The 20508-nt window shown below is 51.2% G+C and overlaps 1 protein-coding gene across 4 annotated transcripts in view; it reads right to left on the bottom strand.

The window, feature by feature from the left end:
* Nucleotides 1-950: 950 nt before the first annotated feature.
* The window catches only part of Scn5a (sodium voltage-gated channel alpha subunit 5), a 97603-nt gene continuing 78045 nt past the window's right edge, over nt 951-20508 (bottom strand). For 3 of the 4 annotated variants that reach the window (XM_047530849.1, XM_047530850.1, XM_047530851.1), the window contains 8 exons: nt 19044-19217; nt 15097-15219; nt 13021-13302; nt 10506-10559; nt 9743-9880; nt 8970-9074; nt 7572-7842; nt 951-4483 (listed from right to left, as the gene is read on the bottom strand). In XM_047530849.1, the coding sequence (XP_047386805.1) occupies nt 3243-4483; nt 7572-7842; nt 8970-9074; nt 9743-9880; nt 10506-10559; nt 13021-13302; nt 15097-15219; nt 19044-19217 (2388 nt within the window). In that variant the 3' untranslated portion in view covers nt 951-3242. Of the gene's footprint in view, nt 4484-7567; nt 7843-8969; nt 9075-9742; nt 9881-10505; nt 10560-13020; nt 13303-15096; nt 15220-19043; nt 19218-20508 lie in introns of all 4 variants that reach the window. The other variant, XM_047530852.1, reaches the window with a different exon arrangement.

Genomic DNA, 20508 nt, shown 5'->3' with positions numbered 1-20508 from the left:
GAAGCAGCCCCATTGTACATTGAGGGGTGAATAGAAACATAGATAAACAAAATGTGGACTATCCATCCAATGGAATATTATTCAGCATTTAAAAAGGAAGGACATTCTGACACCTGCTGATATGGGCATACTTGGAGGAGACTATGCTAAATGACCAGTCAGAACAAGACCAATACTGGGTGAGCCCACGCTTTCGAGGCATTTACAGTAGTCAAAAATCCTAGAGACAAAAATCCTAGATGATAGCGCGCACCTGTACTCCCAACAAATTGGGAGGCAGAGGCAGGAGGATGGCCAGTTTGAGGCCAGCCTCAGTAACTTAGTCAGATTCTGTCTCAAGAAACAAAAAGGACTGGGGACGTGGCTCAGTGGTGAAGCGCCCCTGGGTTCAATCCCTAGTAAAAAACAAAAACAACAACAAAAAAACCCCGAACAACAACAACAACAAAAACAGAAAGAGCATTCTAGGTTGCCAGTGGCTGGAAGGAGTGGGGACTGAGGAATTAGTGTTTAATGGGTACAGCGATTCAGTTCTACAAGATGAAGAGAGTCCTGGAGAGGGATGGTTGGTTGGGCAGGCAGCTGGGAGCCACAGTGGGCTGATGAGCAAGGGGGAGAAGAGGTGTGGAAGCTGGTGCCAGGTGTCACATGGGTACAGTCCACCAGCCTCACTCAAAGCCCCAGACTGTGAGTCTTGGAGGGCAGGGCTGGGCTGTCCTCTCATGGGGTCCATACTGCTGTGCCTGCACCCCATTTGTGCTGGTCGGGCCCATGCTTCTGGCCATTTTCCAAGGAATAGGATCGGAAGTCTTGGTGTTTGGCATCTCCCTTCCCCCACCCCAACACAATTGCTCTCTAGACTTTCTCAGGCCACGTCCTCCTCACAGCCTCCCTGAGCCTCTGCCACCGCTCCTGTTAAATTCCATCACAAGAACGGAGCCCAGACCAGGTCATGTAAGCCATTTATTGATTTGTTTTAAAAATATGTATTTTATTTATACACGAAGTTTGGTGAGAAGTGCTCAATTAGTTCAGACAACATCTGGCACTTGATGCATGTCCCTCTCTCCTTTTTCCTACTCTCTTCTTCCCTCCTGCTGGTCATTGTGTAGTTCTGGGAGAAAAAAAACGAGAGCCATGCTAAGCTAAGAAGTCAGGTCTACCTTGTCCTGCCCTCCGGCGTCGAGTCTGCAGCCAGCCCCGGAAACCTGTCGCAGGGCTCCCAGGCCGTCCATACACACAAAATCACAGTCTCTTTCCGGCCAGCTGGGCTGGCAGCCCAGCCTGCCGCCCAGTCACGTTCCCGCATGGGCAGCGGGCAGCGAGTGCCAGGGAGGGGCATTCACCTCTCCAAGCCTGGAGAGCAAAGCACAGAGAGCTACAAAAATAAATCTCCACTCACAGAAGTGTCACTGGGACAGTTAAAACCAAGTCCCACACTGGACTCAAAGGGAAAATGGGAGAAGTCTCTGGGGGGTGTTTGGGGCCCTGGGGTTGGGGCTGCCACCAAGGGAGCTGGGGTGACGAGAAGAAACATAATACTTTACTTGACAGCAGTGCCCCCTTCGGCACCGCCACAAGCGTGTGCCGTGAGCGTTGGGAACCTCCAGCCCTCCGACAGCTCGGCGAGGTAGGTTAGGAGCAGCCAGCCCAGAGCACAGGTGAGACTGAGGTGGCCTGTGAGCTGGATGCCCCCCGGCAGAGGGTGGCTCTGCTGGAGAGCTGGAATCGGGCAGCGGGGGGCCCCTGCCTGCTCAGGCTCGGCCAGCTAACCCTGTCACTAGGGTGACAGTTCCCTACGTTAAGAGATTTGCATATGCTAAATAGGATTGTCAGCAGCTGAAGAGGTCCTGGGGGTGATTGGACTAGTAAAGGTAGTTTTCCCTGAAAAAACCTTTTTCACAAGAGTCATGGGACAGCCTGGATCCTGCCCCGAGGAGGTCCTGTATATGGGTGCCACGGGTGCCTGGGCTGAGCCGGAGAAGCTGGCCCTGGGTCACAATGCTCCCTTTCCCAGAGGAGCTCATGGGTCCTTCCCCTTCTAGCACAAGAGAACCAGGCCTGACTGGCCAAGGGTCCCTTCCCTGCACAGGGCCAACCTACCCTCTCCACTTCCATGCCACTGCACCTGGAGACAAGCTGGGCACACACAGGAGCCCCTTCCTCATAGGGTCAGAGGAGAGCCTGGGAGATGGCAGCAGGTACCACATCTGGGCATGTTAAAGCCAGCGCCATGACTTGGCCTCTCTTCCCTTGACCTATAGGGCAGGGCCTGCCAGGTTCTAGGAGCAGGCACAAGCTGTGGAGCTGACTGTGAATGGCCGGCTCCCTTGTGCCCTGGGGCTTTAACATTAATACTCTTACTGGAGGAAAGAAAGGGCGTTAGTGCCAAAGTTCAGCTTGAGACCAAGGCCACTCCCTTCTGGAAGCTTTTCAGTTTTGTAGGATTAACCCTGCATAAGAAAAGGCAGGGAGGTGGGATATAGGACCCTGGGGACAATGGAAGGCCAGAGTAAGCCCCACTGACAAGAACCCACCCATGGGACCAGGAGGAAAGGCTGGTCTTCCTTGGGTCAGGTGGCTGCCTGACACTAGCCTGAGGGGAGCCCAGGCCCCTGTGGCCTGTGTCTGGCCTCCGAGTACGTGAGGAGTGTGTGCACATGCGTGAGTGGGTGAGGGGCTTTGGCCTTCCTGACACCTCAGCCCAGCAGCAGGGGAACCCCAAGCCTCCCCTGGGCAGAGAAGGCCTGTGGGAGCTGCACTGGATCCCACTTTTGCTTTGAGGACAGAGTTCTGGCAGCTCCACAGACACTCTTGTTCAGGGTTGAGAAGAGGCAGCATGAATTGCTGCCTTTGCCCATGGGAAAAAAAAAAGTTAGTTCTTTGCTCAAGTAAAAAAATATCAAATATAATAAATTTATGAAAGCCCATTCACAACATATACAGTCTGTTTTATATTTCGCCTCAGCAGCTGGGATGAAGTTGCTTTTCAGAGCCCCAGGGTGCTGCCTGAGCAGACAGGCCACTGGTACGTGGGGCCTCCAGGGACAGGCCTCCCGAGATGGTGGGCTCCTCCAACTGTCAACGCAGTGCCACAGAACTCTGCCTTGTGGATCCGCGGGGCTGAGACGCTGCTCACGCCCAATGCTCAAAGCCAAAAAGGCCCCAGCGGATGCTGGTTTTGACCGCATTCAGGTTTGTCCCTATACAACAGGGGATGTCCTGGCCAGCCGGGGCCAGGCTCACACTATAGACTCGCGGTCCCTGTCGGGGGAGGTGGGGAAGTCTGCGAGATCTTCACTGCTTCTGTAGTCAGACACCCGCACCTGGAGGTTATCGCTAGTGGCCCTGGTGACGCTGTCATAGGAGGGTGGGAAGGACGTGGAGGATATGGAGGAGCTGGAGGGTGGGCCAACGCGCTGGGAGAAATTCTCGTTCATCATGTAGGCGATGAGGCCCTCTCGCTCAGGGGCGTCCTCTTCGGAGAGACCACTGCTGCCCACCCGCTGACGGAAGAGGAAGGAGGCGTGCTTCACGGAACGCTGCAGCAGGTGCCTCCGGAAGGCCCGCTGGATGACCGTGGCTGACACCTCCTCATGCTTGCGCCTGAGTGTGGTGGTGATGGGCTCATAGGAGATCTTCGAGGGGTTGGCCGCCATGAACTTCTCCTCCATCTGGATCTTCAGGGCATCCATCTCCCCAGACTCCCCCAGGACCCTCTTGGTGAAGGCAAAGAGGATGTCCATGCAGTGGATCCGGTCCCCGCTCACCATGGGCAGGTCCATGTTGATGAGGCTTATCTGGTTGGGCTTGGCGATTCGGAGCGGCTCAGACAGGGCGTCAGCAAAGTCAGACAGGGCTGAATACTCGATGAACTGGGTGGCCTCTGGGTCGAACTTCTCCCAGATCTCATAGAACATGTCAAAGTCGTCCTCGCTCAGGGGCTCGGTGCTCTCCTCTGTGGCCACACTGAAGTTCTCCAGGATGATGGCAATGTACATGTTGACCACAATGAGGAAGGAGATGATGATGTAGGTGGTGAAGAAGAGGATGCCCACAGCTGGGCTTCCACAGTTTCCCCGGGAGCCATTGCTGTTGGGCAGATTGGGGTCGCAGTAGGGGGGTCCTGTGTTGAGGATGGGGCTGAGGAGGCCATCCCAGCCCGCTGACGTCGTGATCTGGAAGAGGCACAGCATGCTGTTGGCGAAGGTCTGGAAGTTGAACATGTCATCGATCCCGGCCTCCCACTTGACATAAGCGAAGTTGGCCATGCCGAAGATGGAGTAGATGAACATGACGAGGAAGAGCAGCAGCCCGATGTTGAAGAGGGCAGGCAGGGACATCATGAGGGCAAAGAGCAGCGTGCGGATCCCCTTGGCACCTCGGATCAGCCTGAGGATGCGGCCGATTCGGGCCAGGCGGATGACTCGGAAAAGTGTGGGGGAGAAGAAGTACTTCTGGATGATGTCTGAGAGCACGGTACCTGTGGGGAACAACAGAGATGGTGGCTGCTGGTGGCACCTCTGTCCTTCTGGGCCAGAATTACTCTGTACAGTGAGGAGTGAGGCAGAAAAGTCCCTTCCAGGAAGGGTGGGTCAAGTGGGTGTGCTAGGACCCTGCCTCCTCCCACCTCTCTGTGATCCAGGAAAGGAGGGTCTACATCCTTTGCAAAATGCCTTCTTGGCCCCTTTATTCCTTAACTTTTCAGGCTATCCCTGCACAACAGAGCTGAACTAGGCCTGTCTTCTAGATTGCGGGTTCTGAGGCCAGAGGGGACTTGCTCAGCATCTTGGCAGCCCAGCTTGGACAAGAACTCAGGCCACACTACTCAAAGTGAGATCTGAGGACCAGCAGCTCTGGTAGCTCCTAGGTACTTATTGGAAATGCAAAATCTCAGCTCCACCCCTAGCTGATTTCTTTTCAATAAGCCCAGATAATTTTTGTGCACGAGGGACAAGAAACAGTGACCTAGAATCAGTGCTCCCCTCACCATTCCAAGCCCCAGTGTCTTCTCTCAGCCTCTCTGTGATGGTTCCTGTCACTTCCCAACTCTGCCTCTCTCCAGGGGTTCCCATCCCTGTGTCTCTAGTGACTACATGGGTTTGGAATTTTAAGGAACACAGGTATAAACTGTAGAAGAAAGAATGAAACAACCTTGCCTCATATTGGTCCAAGTGACATTTCCAGACTCCTCATATAATAATAATGTTGCTGGCCGACACGTGTCAATAGGGCACTGGCCAAGCACTTTATAGCCATCATTTCATTTAGTGCTTCTCATCGCTCCGGGAAAGTGAGCTGACATAATCCTCCTCCCTTTCCAGAAGAGGAAACTGAGAGGCGAGGTAACTTAAGTTGCCATCGAAGTGAGAAGCTGGGATTTGACCCAGACACTTGGGCTCCAAGTTGACCTCTTAATCATGCCTCTCTGTATGGCCCAAGCTCCAAGACCAGCAGGTGATCCTGAAGTACGTGCTGCACCCCTGAAAGCCCTTCCTCAGTGGTTCCTTCCTGCTTCTGATGTCTTACCTTCTCTAAAGCTTCTCTCCAGCCTCATGAGGCACACTGCCATCCGCACTCCTGCCTGGGACTGAAGGGCATTCCTGACCCTGCTTCATGCTTTAACCACCTGCCCATCACGGTAGCAACTACTACCTGACCTGAACTACTGTTCAGTGCCTGAACTACTGTTTGGGTTCACCAGAGAGAGAAGGATGCATATGGCAGAAAGACAAAGGTCAGAGTTACCCCAAAGGCAGAGATGCCAACAGTGGTGGGGTCAAGAGTTTGGGCTCTGAGCACAAATGACAGAATAAAAGATATCAATAAATTAGACTTCATTAAAATTAAAAATTTTCATGCTTCAGTAAATACCAGCTCCCATAGACTGGGAGAAAATATTTGCAAATCCTGTATCCGATAAAGGACTAGTATGCAGAATACAGAAAATACTCTTATAACTCAATAATAAAAAGATAAATTTTAATGTGCAAAACATATATATATATATATATATATTTTTTTTTTTTTTTTTTTTTTTTGTGGTGTTGGGGATTGAACCCAGGGCCTTGCACATGCGAGGCAAGCACTTTAAAAACTGAGCTATAGCCCCAGCCCTGCAAAGCATATTTAAATAGAGATTTCTCCAAGGAAGATAAATAAATGACTAATATGCACATGAAAAAGTGTTTAGCATCAGTAATCACCAGGGAAATATAAATCGAAACCTCAATGAGATAGCGCTTCATACCCACCAGGATGGTTATAATTTTAAAAACACAATCACACATATCTGTGAGGAGGTGGAATAATGGGAATCCTTATATGCTGACAGTGGGAATGTAAAATGACACAGCCACTTAGGAAAAGTTTGGTACTCCCTCTGAATTATAGATTAGTGATTGCCAGGAGTGGAGGGAGAGGTGAAATGGAGAGCTACTAAGTGGGTAGTTTCTCTTGGGGTTGAGGAAAATATTCTAAAATTAGTGGTAATAGTTGCACGACCCTGTGAATATCCATTCATGCACCACATAACATTTCAGTCAATGACAGGACCACATATGTGACAGTGGTTCTATAAGATTCTATTGTCTAGTGATGTCATAGCCATCTCAGTTTGTAGTAAGTACATTCTGATGTTCACTCAGTGATGAAATTGACTAATGACACATTTCTCAGGACATGTCCCCATTGTTAAGTGATGTGTGGTGATATTAAAACACACTAATTGTATACTATCAACTGAATTTTAAATTAACTTTCTGTGAATTTTATGGTACATGAATTATATCTCAATAAAGCTATTATATAAAGCACTTGGGATCTGAGGCCAAACAGACACACCGAAGATTCTATCTGTGCTGTTCCCTAGTTGTATGATGTTCCTCCCTCAGAGCTGACTCTACAAGGTGAGTTGCATGAAGCAGGTAATGTCTGAAGGAAGCTGGCACACATCTTGGTGGACTCCAGAATTCTCCATTTCCACGTATTACTTTTTTTTTTTTGCGGTGCTGGGGATTGAACCCAGGGCCTTGTGCTTGCGAGGCAGGCACTCTACCAACTGAGCTATATCCCCAGCCCACCACGTATTACTTTTACCCTAGCAGGCCACCTACCTCCCATCCCTGGGGAACTCACCTCACCCTACACAAGTCTCTTCCTCCTTCAACCTAAGGTGGGGGCTTTCCTTTGGAGGTTAGAAGAACCACCACAGTGCCCACTCCCTCTTCTAGACTTATCCTTGAAGCTTTCTGGGCAACCAGAGAATATATTCAGGGTGCCCTGGAGGGTGGGATCAGAGAGAATACTGAGTTTTCTGTCATCTTGGATCCTTTGATTTAAGTGGGCCCTTCCAGACTTCCCCCCTCTCTGAAGGGGTGTGTGAGTTTGCATGTATCCATGTGTGTGTGTGTGTGTGTGTGTGTGTGTGTGTGTGTCTGTGTGTGCACCAAGGGGTGAAGATTACAGAGAAAAAAGGAGGAAGGAGCCTAGTGTTGGCATTAAGGAGACACCAAAGGGCTGGAGACCTGACCTGGGGAGGGCTTCTCTGTCCAGCTGACTTGCATACCTACCCACGATGGAGAGGATGACAACCACAAAGTCGAAGATGTTCCAGCTGTTGGTGAAGTAGTAGTGGCGCAGGGCAACCATCTTGAAAATACACTCGCCTGTAAAGATGGCCACGAAGAGCAGGTTGATCTTGGCCAAGATGTTGACCTTCTCAGGGCTTTGGTCATCTGTTTCCACCATCATGGTCACCATGTTCAAGCAGATGAGAAACATGATGGTGACATCAAAGGCCTGCTTGGTCACAATGTCGAATATGAAGCCCTGGTACTTGTTCTGAAAGGAGGAGGAAGTGGGATAAGCTTCCCAGACAGGCCGGCACACGGCTGCCATTGCTGCCCCTCACCCAGACCACTCATCCTCCTACTCCACCCTCTGGTGAGGCCAAAGCCCCCACCATACCACCATGATGAGTGCTGAGGAGAAAGTTGTTTCAGAGATGGAAACAGCTGGTTCTCCTGTCCAAACACTCCCTGGGCCTTGAGGAAAGCCCAGCCCTGAGGCTCCCTCCTCCACGATGTCTCCCCTGATGGGTCTTCAGGGAGAGATTTATCCCATCCTGAATTTCCTTAGCATGCTATTCATTGTGCTTCTCTTTGTTCCCACAGTCTGAAGGTCAAATTAAAACTTCAATCCTAATAACTGTATGAGACCTCAGATAAATATACTCTACTCTTTTTATGGGCTTGATTTTATTTACTCTGCCAAATAAAAGTATTCTGTATTTATCTGCACCTTTAATTATAAATCAGTCCAGATTATTTGGGGGGAGAAATAATATTATAATTATTAAACATAAACATACACACCCAACTAACCTAGGATAAAGCACGGTGAACAGGAAAGAATCAGATGAAAGTGATGAATGAGATTTAAGAACTGGGTTTGTCACTCATTAGATAGTGATTTAGGTTACATCACTTAATTATTCTGAGTATTTCTTTCCACTCATCCCCAACTTTTTCAGGGAATGACTTGGACGGGACCAAGAGAGTCAGCCTAGCAGAGAACACAGCACCCCCTCCTGGTTCCATTCATCAGGGGACTGAAATACAGCTCCCTGATTGTTCAGAGGGTTCCCAGGATGAGGCCATGAATGGAGGTGGAGCTGCAAAAGCTACCTGCTCTCCCTGGGGAAAACCTGTACCCCCTTAGTGTTAGGAGGGGACAAACGAGAAGCATATGCGTTCCTGTGAACATGTAGCATGGCCTGGAAGCCACAGCCTTCTTGTGCCTCTGCCAGCACCTGTGTGGAGCTGAGACACACACAGATGTCTGTGTGGGAGTACCTCTCAGCTGGCTGAAGATGATGAGGAGACCCTGATGGCTTGCTATGTGGCTGGGGCAGGCTGCCAGGGTTCCCCCAGAAGACCCTCCCCACTCTGCTGAGAAACCTGGCTCACCAGAGGCCGTGGGATGGGCTTCTGAGGCTTCTTGGAGCCCAGCTTCTTCATGGCATTGTAGTACTTCTTCTGTTCCTCTGTCATGAAGATGTCCTGGCCCCCTAAGTGCAGAGAGACAGGCACCAGCCTCATTTTGGGATTCTCAGAGGCCCAGCATGGAGGGCAATAGGGGTTTTGCTTCCTTGATGAGGGTGCTAGGGTCTGCCACCTCCTCATTTCCTCTCATGGTGCAGAAAGTATGTCTCTAACCTGCACCAGAAATTCTTCCCCAAACCTGCTTTTCCAGGATCCCTGTTGTCATTCACCTTGAGTTTTTGTTGGCTTTCTGAGCTGCAAATTCAATGCCCCCTATGACCTTTCCCCTTTCTCAGTTCAGTCTGCCCTGGGATTCTCTCTGCCCACCTGGTTGACCTGCAACCCAATCACGGCCCCTCTAATGGAGTTCCAGGAAAGACCTTGAGCCTCTGCATTTCTCCACGTAGGACCCCTAAGCGTGGACCAGGTGAATAGTCCCAGCTCTCACCCCAGCTTCTCCCAGGAGCCTCGTCTCTCAGGTAGACTAGGGCAGGCCTCTCACCAAAGCCCTTGTTACATTCTTACAGGCTGAGGCATACTATATTCATGGACGTCCCCCTACCTGATTCCAACGGGAGAAGGAAAAGGACCATCTTTAACAGGGGAGGTTAGATGGGCCCTGGAGCCAGAAGGCTCCTCCGTCCCTGGCACCCTGCCCTCCCTGCCTGGCCCTGGCGGGGAGCCAGTGCTCTACGTATCTTTTTCTTCTGCTGGTTAAAGTTGTCAATGATGACACCGATGAAGAGGTTCAGGGTGAAGAAAGACCCAAAGATGATGAAGACGACAAAGTAGATGTACATGTAGAGATTGTACTCCCACTGGGGCTGCTCTTCATACTAAGGGGGAGAAATCAGACAGGGAGGTCAGACAGGCCGGGCCCTTGGGGAAAGGCAGGCAGGGGCTGTGGCAGAGAGCCATTCTGGGGTTGGGGTTTGTCCAGAGGAAGATCACCAGTGCAGGTGTGTGTGTGCCTGTGTCTGTGAGTAGAGTGGGGACAGAGGTGGGTAGGACAGAGGTGAGGAGGGTGAATGGTCCAGGCAGGACAGCAGGAGTGTAGGGCTTGGGGCTGGCACTGTGTCGGCATGTGGCTTCAGTCTGTGGGCCAATGGGAGGTTGGAGTATATCTGAGCCTCTCTTTAATGAACTGTCAGTGTGATTGGGTGGGGCACAAGGACAAAGAAGAAACTTCATTTTCATCTCTGTTGCTTCTAGTCCATTCTGCTGGGGTAAGATCTGAGTATACTGTATTGTGTTTTGGGGACTTCTTGGGAGATTACCCAACTTTGCCTCAGAGCCAGGCCAGGGCATTCCAGGGATGCTGAAGCCCAGGTTGACACACTAGATCTTGTCCTTGCAGATCTTACCCTGGGCTTTTAGATGTGGACATAGATTCCCTGGTAGCTAAGCAAGTTGGAGCCTTAGGTGCCTCATTTGGTGGGAGAGGCCAGTGTGGCAACCTACCCCTCTGGAATCCACAGCCGCATACATAATGTCCATCCAGCCCTTAAATGTTGCCTACAAGAAAAAGAGAAGATTAAGAAAATCATTTAATTTCGCATCTTGCTTGAGTTAGGTAGGGCCCTTGTCTGGACAAATAAGGCCAGGCTTCTCCTATAAGAAGCAAGCAAGCCCCCATCACCTGTTCAGTAGTGTCCAAATGACTGGGCAGTCCAGGGAAAGATCTTTTTTAGGGTTAGGGGTGTGGGGAAGCAGCTGAGCAGACACTCCAAGGAAGCCATGTAGTGTGACGTAAGCCTCATGACTGAGCCAAGGGTGTGTCCTTCAGATGAGTACAGTTCAGATTCTAACACAACCCAGAGTTCCTAGGGTGGGTGTGAGGGATGGAGAGGTGGGCCTTGAGCTCCATCTCAGTTTAAGGTTCAGTGCGGCCCTGTTCAGGCACCTTAGAGAACCATGCAGAAGTTCCTGGAGAATCCCAACCTTGCCTCATACTTCAGGGGGTCCTTTTGCCAGTGGTGTGTTGGTAAAAGGCTAACAAATGAATTTCAGAAAGAAGTTCCTCGCTGTTGTATTTGCCTATTTCTCTGATACAAATATTCTCACCATGGCTGAGTTCAAGTTGCCAAAATGTTACGGAACACAAACACAGGAAGAGATGCACAGAACAGCATTACAACATTTGCTACTGTTTAGATATAAGAAATGAGAATAATTTCAACAGCACAGATGATAATACAAAGTAGTACTGAGATTTGAATATTATCTTTGTTTTAACATCATTTAGTTAATTATATGTTTATCAAATTTAATTTTTTTTTTTTTTTTTTTTTTTTTGCGGTGCTGGGGATTTAACCCAAGGCCTTGTGCTTGTAAGGCAAGCACTCTACCAACTGAGCTATATCCCCAGTCCAAAATTTAACTTTTTATAATGGCCGTGTTTAACCACCAGCTTGCAAAATTTCTGCAAATATACCAATCAGCTCTTGTGAACTGCCACAGGCTGGCCCCAGCTCACTACACCAAGGGAGTAAAAAGGAGGGAGGCTGAATGATGGAGATGGAGTCCCAGTGTGGTAAATGGTTGGCCCCAGGCTGGGCTGCTATGAAGATTCAGAAAGAACCCAAGAGACATGACCAACTGCCCAGAGGATCTCACTTGTGTTCTTGGCAAAATCTCCTGTCTGAGCCCCTTTCATGGCATAAGCTCAGTTACACAAACTTACTGTGTCTAAGAGTCCTCCTGAGACAGGCAGGTGCTAAAGTTTGGGTCTAGAAGGCCTCCACATGTCACATGTTAAAGGCTCAGTCCCCAGCAAGGTGCAATTGGGGGGGTGGTGGGATAATTAAGAGGTGGGGCCTAGTAGGAGACTTTCAGGTCACTGGGGGCGTGCCCTTGGCAGGACTGATAGAACTTCAGCCCCTCTTCCTTTCTTTTGCTTCCTGCCCATGCGGTGTGCAGCTTGCTCCACCACATAGCTCTGCCATGATGGGCTGCCTTGCCACAGGCCCAAAGGTAAAGAGGGCCTATAAGTCCATTATTTCAGGTATTTGTTGAATTAACAGAAAGCTGACTAATACAGCAGGCAGATGGGCAATCTATGCCATCTCTCTATGCCATGAGTCCTCACTTATAAAGAGAGGCTGGGAAGTGTTTTGGAAACTGTCGGGGACTTCCCAAGGTTATGAGGTGCTTGTGACTGAATTCTTCCCAGCCACAGAATGGTTCTGGTTGCAAAGGTGCGCAGTTATCAGTCTACAAAGGGGTTTTCCTTCCAAAGTTCTGACATTTGGAACAACAGTCACAAGGATGGACAACTCTCAGGGTTGGGCTCTAATCCCATCCTCCACCAACCATGACAGAGGAGTCTTTCTGGGCTACTAGTGGAACTTATGGGATGCATGAAGGTGTGAGTGGATGTGCAAACTTTGCAGGTGATACTCTGCTGAGTTTTCCTCTACTTTGGGGACTGGCAACAGGTGTCTGGACTTATGACTTGGTAGCAAGACATGTAAACTGAGGCTTCATACACTGTGCTTCTGTTTGCATTCCTGTTGTCAGAGTTAAGGGCAGGTTAATTTATGGGGTATGTAATAGCTACTGTATTCAAAAAATCAGTGGAAACTCTAGAAGGACTCTGTGTTTAAACATCACACAACTCACACATCGAAGACGAAAGCAAACATATTCTTTTAAACAACTCAAGAGGTGTCACTACCTTTTTTAAAAGAGGTGGTCAGAATCACAATTTTGCAAATAGTTCAGTATCTGGGGGAGCCTGTGGTCTTTTATTTTTAGCTAGATGATTGGCTGGGGAGTTGGTGCTGACCTGACCCCCATGCCCTACATCTTGGAGAATGTGACCTGCCAAGGAGCCAAGGCCCTGGAAAATCATTAGCTCCTTTTGGACCCTGTGACCATATGGTAAGGATCCAGTGGGGTCCCACCACCTCCACTCCCACCCACAGGGGTAAAAGCCTGTGTTGTTTGAAAGAAGTTCCTTCTTTCCAGGACTTACCACCTGCAGAAGGGCCAGGTACCCGGCCCCCACGTTGTCAAAGTTGACTTTCACCTTGGTCCAGTACAATTCGCCTGTCACGTTGAAGGACTCACACTCACTCTTGTTGTTCACGATAGTGTAGTTCAAAGGCAGGTCTCCCTCCGTCTGATTGATGCACCTTCCAAACTTCCCTGCGAAGAGGTTCACTCCCATGATGCTGAAGATGAGCCAGAAGATGAGGCAGACGAGGAGGACATTCATGATGGATGGGATGGCGCCCACCAGGGCATTGACCACCACCTCAAGTGGACAGAAAGGAGACTCAGTTCTTGGGGGTGCCTGGAACATATGCCCTTTTCAAGGCTTCTCACTGACTGAACTCCGGGGCTACAGGTGGCTGTGGGGTGGGGGTGCAAATCCTCCAGTCATAGGAGAGGCCATCTCCATGGCTAGGAGCCTTGGTGGGAAGTAAGGGCAGTGAGAGAGAACCCACTTTTCCTTTGCACCCTAAGTCTAATGCAACTCCAGAATACATATCTTTCTCTTTGGTCCTACCTTGCTCTCACTCATGATCAGGGTCTCTGGTAGTTGAGGAGGCCAGCAATATGATGGAAAGGACCTCTACGAATATGTTCCCAAGACATTAGGCCTCCTAGGAATCCCACTCGTTCTTACAGCCTCTAAGCTAAATTTTTAGTATATTTTAGAGTTGCTGCTACCGGGATGGAGGGGTGTTTTTCCCTGAAGTCTACACAGGGCACTCCCATGTGACGTGTCTGGAGGGGTCTGTGATAGTTCTCCAGATTTTGGTAAGAGCAGTGCTGGAGGGCAGGTGGCACGGGTACTCTCTGAGCCTCACTCCTTACTGAGGGGCAGCCTGACCCCAGGGAGCCCTCAGGCTCACAGCACCCAGGAGCGGACTCCCTGGCAGGTTTATCTGGGATACCCCACCCCACTCAGGGACCAAGTCCTCAGTTGACCATGAGCCAGGAAGATGTGCACCATACAGACTGGAGGTGAAGCTGGTGTGGGGTCCTAGGGTGTGGCCCCGAAGGTCCAGAAGCTAGGTTGGAAACGCTGCTCCCTAGCAGAGACGATGAGCCCCAACGCAGCTCTGAAGGGCACCGAGCTTCCTGGGGAGCGGGTAGGAGTCCTGGAAGTTTGCCCTTGGCTGGTTTCTGAGACCAGTGGCTACACCAGAGGCACTCCTGGCATCTACCACCTCCCTGTGTCCCTCTGGAATCAAATGTCCTTGCTTCCAAAGAGAAATTTAACTCTGGTCCGATTATTCACTTGTGAACGGGTATGTGATATGTTTCCCCAGGAATGGGGGATGTGGGCAAGGTTCAAAGCCACCAACCACATGGCAAGCTGTGCCATGGCGCCTGCCGGATCTGTGAGACAGCGGAAGTGTCTTCTGAAGTTACCCCAAATTGTGTATATTTTGTTTAAAAAAATGCACACGCCAATACACACATTCGTTTTCTTGCTATGTATTGTAGCTTATGTTCATTTGCCTTATAGACTCACATTCTTTGGTCATGTGTGATTACCAAAAATGCATCGGGAGTTGCACCAGGATCCCAGTGCAAAGGCATTAACACACATGTGACTCTTGCATTCTGCAAACTGGCACCTGATATGAGGATGCAGCACGCTTCATGCCACCTTCTCTCACCCCTGCCTGTGTCTGCCAGGAGGCAGGGGATGCAGGCCACATGCAGTGGGCACACACACACGGGACCCTGAAGCACAGCAGAAGTGGAGGGGCCCTGGGAGCCAGTGGGGCTGTGGTGTCACCAAGGCTTCTGAGCCCCAGTGAACTCTTGCCTCCTCTCCCTTGTTCAGTGACCCTGACCCTCACTGGACCCCACAAGACTGCAGGCAAGAGCCCTGGAGGGTGGTCTCTCTTAGCTGTCTGTCCCCTGGATAACCCCCAGACTCAGCTATACCTATCCTGGAGTTTCTGGATCATGCTCCTGCCAAGTCATGGAGGCCACTGTCCTAGCTTCAGCTGGTTCCCTAGCTGAGTCTGCAGGTCCCTCAGTGTGACTGCCTCCCGCTGCCTGGTGGGAAGGCAGCAGCTCCTCTTACCCTCATGCCCTCAAATCGGGACAGAGCTCTCAGTGGGCGGAGTGCACGCAAAGTCCGCAGCGACTTGATGGGGCCCATCTCGGAAAAGCCCAGGGTGTTGGCCACCAGGCTGACCAGTGAGACCTGTGGAGGAAAGTGGAGGGGAGGATGCGGGTGGCTCCAGAGACAGAGGGCAGGGCTTGGGCCCACGTCAGACAGGCTGGGGCCTCCCCATATCCAATCTTCATCATTCCCGGGCTTCACAGGCCTGCTATGCACTGGCCAGGTTTCCTAGAGCCTGAGAGGCTCGGGGAGACCCACGGGCGTCTTGTCTTTAGACCCTTCTAAGAGCTCACTATGTGCACTCCACACGCACGCTCTGAGTTGCCCTGAATTGCCTCTGAGTTGCCCCTAGTTGCATGCTGTTGGACTTGGTCACCCCTATCCTACAAGTGAGAAAACTGAGTTCCAAAGCCATCTGCTGCTGGGGCAGAGCAGGGACACAAAGCCTAGGTTTTGGGTCCCCATAAGCTTTCCTTCAAGCCAAATTCTAAGAAGCCTCTTGTGGAGAAGAAAGGGCAGCCCTGGGTTGAGTGTGAGCAGCTAGACAGCCTGAGGGCACTTCCCCAAAGCGGGACTTTGCAACTTGCCAGCATCTTCTAAGGAGCCAAGTGCAGGTGGGGACTTGGTGGCAACGGGAACCTTAGCACTCTGCTCCCTCTGCCCTGGCAGGGGGATTTTATCGCCCACCATGGGGATTTTATCCCTCTAAAGCTCTGGGGTCCTTCACTCCCTTCCTACTTCACTGCTGCCTGAGGTCATGGGCTGGAAATGGCTCTTGTCTGGCCTCCTCTGCAGGCACCATTCACTCCACCCTGGTGCTCAGGGGAGCCTGGTGTGGTAGGCGACCTTGGACAGGGACCTGAGTCCCACAGTCTCCTCCCAGACATGAAGTACCAGGTGGCAGGGGCTGGCAGAAAGGGCTTGGAGGAAGAAGACCCTGGGGTCAAGCTCTTTGCTGCCTCCACTCACCCCTTGAGGATGCTGCCTGCGAGTCCTCACTCCTGGAGAGACATCTCTCAGGGACCTCCTTCCGAGGGTGGGACCTCCAGAGCACCCAGCCTGGCCAGTCTGCCTGTCCTCTTTCTAAACGCCATCTGGTCACCTTTGTGCTTTCCAAAGCTTGCTCCACCTGCTCCATCCCTAACCTCCTCATCTCAGATGGTGACAGCCTCAACCTTCCAGCTGCCCAGGCCACAAGCCCTGGCGTCATCCCTACCCCCTCTCGGGTTCTGATGCCCTGTGTCTAACCCATCAGGATTTCCTGTTGGCCGGCCTTCAGAATTCTCCAGACCTCGAAACATTTCTCACCACGTCCACTGACGCCCTCCTGACCAGGCCACATCATCTCCCCCTGGGTCACTGCCAGAGCCTCTGACTCTTCTCCTTGCTCCCACCTGTGGTCCCCCTCCCCTGCTCCCAGGACAGAGCGACACTTTAAGAATGAAAGCTGGTCCATGTCACTCTTCCGTTCAAAGCCTGCCAAGGCCTCCACATTTCATTTTAAATGCAAGTCCATGTTTTTTCAAAGGCTGTTTCTCTTTTCCCCCCCATTTGTCCTGGTGCCTCATCTCCTCCCTTCCCTCTGCTCCAGCCACTCTAGCCTCCTGGCAGTTCCTCAAACATGCCAGGCATTCTCTTGCCACAGGGCCTTTGCACTGCTATTCCAATCTCTGCTTGGAACATTCTGCAAGACATCTTCCTGGCTAACCTCAACTTCTTTAAAATTTGCTCAAATATTGCCTCTGTGGGTCCACTCCTGCCAGAGGATTTAGCATGGCGACCTGCACCTTCCCTTCCCACCTGCCCCTGGTCTGGGCACTCTTAATCTACTTTCCCCTTCTTCCTTTTCTTCCATGCTACATATCACCTTCTGACATGAAGTGAAACAGACTTATTTCTTCTGCTTATTGTTTGTTGTCACCTGCCTCCAGGTGGGCAGGAGTTTTTGACTGTTTTATTCCCTGAGATCCCCAGAGCTCACAGAGTATTTGTACGTAGTAGATGCTCAACAGCATTTACTGACAGTGTGCGTGAATGGGTCCTGGAAACGTCCTTCCTGGGACTCTGATCCTGAGACCACCTTTCCTGGGTAGCATGGCCAGTGGCAAGAAAGCCAGATTCCAGCCAGCATGGTGGTGCACTCCTGTAAGTCCGGCAACTTGGGAGGCTGAGGCAGGAGGGTCACAAGTTTGAGGCCCCAAATCAGCAATTTAGTGAGGCCCTAAGCAACTTAATGAGACCTTGTCTCAAAATTTAAAAAAATACCAAGGACTGGGGATGTAGCTCAGTGGTAAAGCACCCTGGGTTCAATTCCTGGAGCCCATAAAAGAAAGGAAGAAAGAATGCCAGCCAGATTTTAGCATTTACTTCCTCTTCCCTACTACAGGTAAGGCCCCACCCTGCTGTCAACTCAGGTGCCTGCTCCTGGGCCCATTCTCCTGTCTTGGGCCTGAACCAGAAAGTCCTGTCAGCTCCCTTTACCCACCCTGCCTCAGCTCTGAGTTCCCCATGGTGGCAGTGGCAGTGGTGGGTGGCCTGTGGCTTGGGGGTGGACTTTCCCAGAAGTCTTTGCAGACGCTCTCAGCCTGCCTCGGGGGAGTTCCTCAGCAGGCCCAACTTCCAAAGAAGCTGCAGGAACAGCTGGCACGCAGCCTCCGGGGCCTCGGGCTTTCCCAGGGGCCCTCTCCTTCAACTTGCAGGGCTCTGAGGGTTGGACCAGGCTGCCCAGGGCTTCTGCAACTCTGCTCCTGCCCCCCCAGCATCACTCAACCTTGCACCCGCATCCTCTTGGCCTCTTGATGTGATAGAAAGAGGCTGGGACTGGAGGCACCAGCACCTGGGCTTGTGTCTTTGTGCCTATTCTCCAGCCCACAGAGCCTCCCCACCAAAGCCTCCCCACCAAAGCCTCCCACACAGGTTTGGTTGGCTCTGCCTGGTCAGGTTCCACTACTAGGGCTGAGTAGTGTGTGGGGACTGAGCACAGCCTCAGTCGCTTCTGTAACCACAGAGTCGGGGCTTCTCTGAAGAGCCCAGTGCCAAGCCCAGGAGTCACTCACGGGCAGCCCTGGCACCTTCTGGAAAGCCCTTTGCAGTCTGCAAATCCTGACCCCACTCTGTTCTATGGCACCCACACTGATCCTTCTGAGTCATTTGCCCCCACCCTCTGTGAGAGCAGACAGGGCTCTTCCATAGGCTGAGCTTGGACCTTGCTCAGGGGCCCTGTCAATCATTCTGACGAGTGTCCGGGGGCCAGGGAAGCTACAGGGTAGGGGCTCCCCCTTCCTCTGCTCAGATTAGGTGCTCCAACTAGGTGCTCAGAAGACAGGTCAACCTCATAGACAGGCAAGCCCTCGCAGCTACGGTGCCATCCAGGCAGCCACCCTTAACCCTCCTCCTCACGGGTGACTCCACCCCATCTCCTCTTCCCCAGGGGTCTTTGCTACTGGAGCCAGAGCCTCCATGGTGGCCTCTCTCCATCTCCTGTGTGGGCATGGAGGCCCTGCACTGCTGGCTGGCTGGTGGGCCTGAGCCACCTCGCAGACCCTGTGGGGAGGGCTACAGTACAGGCGTGTCTGCTCATCCCTCTCTTTTGGCCACCCCAAGAGAACAAGCCCCCCATTCTTCCCTGGCTCGTGCCCCTGCCTGAACTGCTAGTGAACGGACACTCCAAGAAACAGGGGCCTAGGTCTTCTCCTGCTCCTGCTCAAATGGGGGTTTTTAATGGCAGGGACCCTGAGGTCAGGGCCTGGGTCTCTCAGACGCATAGCCTCCTTCCCCTCTGCCTGCCCCACAGCACAGCTGAGCACCTCCGCTTCCGGCTGCTGACTCTTACCGCCCCTGTTCCTCCATCCCTCACTGGGCAGCGGGCCACCCCTCCTCTGTTCCCCACCTGTGGCCACACTCACATCCACAATGAGGAAGTCCAGCCAGCACCAGGCGTTGGTGAAGTACTTCTTGAAGCCGTAGGCCACCCACTTGAGCAGCATCTCCAGCACGAACACGTAGGTGAACATCTTGTCAGCGTACTCCAGCAGAACCTTGATGGTCTTTCGCTCCTCCAGATAGATGTCCTCAAAGGCCTGTGGGTAAGGACAGGTGGGCATGGGGTCCTTACCACTGCCATTTCCAGCCGGCAGGAGGCACTATTGCTAACAATTGCTGCTGCCAGGTGGGCGGGGACAGAGGTGACCAACGGGGTGTGGGGAGGTGGGGGGCCATTCTTCCTGTCAATGCTGGACTAGATTCCACTCCAAGGTGGGGGTGGGCCACTCTAGTGTCCTACAGGGGTGGGTAGGGAGCAAGTGTCAGTTCTGGTTTAGTGTGTGTTTAGGATTAACCTTTCTGAAACAATTTCCTCATGGAAAGCTTTTGCAGCTTTCTGCCAGACACAATGTACAACTGGTTTTGTATTCATTCTATTTATTTTGTGCAGCTCCCTAATTTTCATAGGGCATAATACTGGCCTCCAATTATAATAATGATTAAGTTTCCTGTTACAATAAATATGTCAACAAACAAAAAACCCACTGAGAGATGGTCTACAGCAGAATTTTAAATAAATGTTTGTAAGAGTGAAGTTAAGGAAGCATAGGACTAGATGGAGTCAAATCGCCTGTTATCCTCAGAATTGAGGAGGCGAAGTTTCCAGAATGCTGAGGTGGTTAGACTTTCCCCACTTCCTCATTCCTGCTGCCACCCAAGTTCCTGAGCCTACAGGGGCGCTCCCACAGATCCCAGCTGCCTTCTTCCACCTCCAGCCTTCCAATAAATACCTGCTCCTCTCCAGTTACTTCTCCATCCAGAGCACGCTCTGAGGCTCCCTAGCCAGGCAACTGAACGCGTCACTGAGGACTCTGGGGAGCAGCCTCCTTCTGTCACTCTTGGCCCTCCCATCTGACTACAGGGCCTCTGTGTGCTACACAGATCCACGGATCAATGCTGTTCACAATGCCCGGGGATGCAGTGCTGAGGCATGTATATGACTAAATGGGTCAATGTAGACAGCACAATGGTATAATTTGGGTTCCCAAATGGACTTTGAAAGTTGCTCACGATAAAAAGCAGGCATATATATGCATGTGTTAATTAAGATACTTATGTATATCTTAATACATGTATGCATACATATCTTAATTTCAGAATACATATATATGTATTCTGAAATAAAATGTAAAACTTAAATAATATAAAAATTATAAAAATTTTCAATTTCCAATTTCATGACCCTAAAGAAACCCCTGCTGACATTTAGGTGAATACTCTTTTTGACACTATTGATGTGTAAGTGTGCATGTGTACACCACATACACAATGCACACAGAATTTTATAAGATGCACTATTATTTTATAAGATACCCTAAATGTTTGCTT

The sequence above is a fragment of the Sciurus carolinensis genome, chromosome 17, assembly GCF_902686445.1.
Source record: "Sciurus carolinensis chromosome 17, mSciCar1.2, whole genome shotgun sequence".
Classification (NCBI taxonomy): Eukaryota; Metazoa; Chordata; class Mammalia; order Rodentia; family Sciuridae; genus Sciurus; species Sciurus carolinensis.
This window is presented reverse-complemented; position numbering and strand designations above follow the sequence as displayed.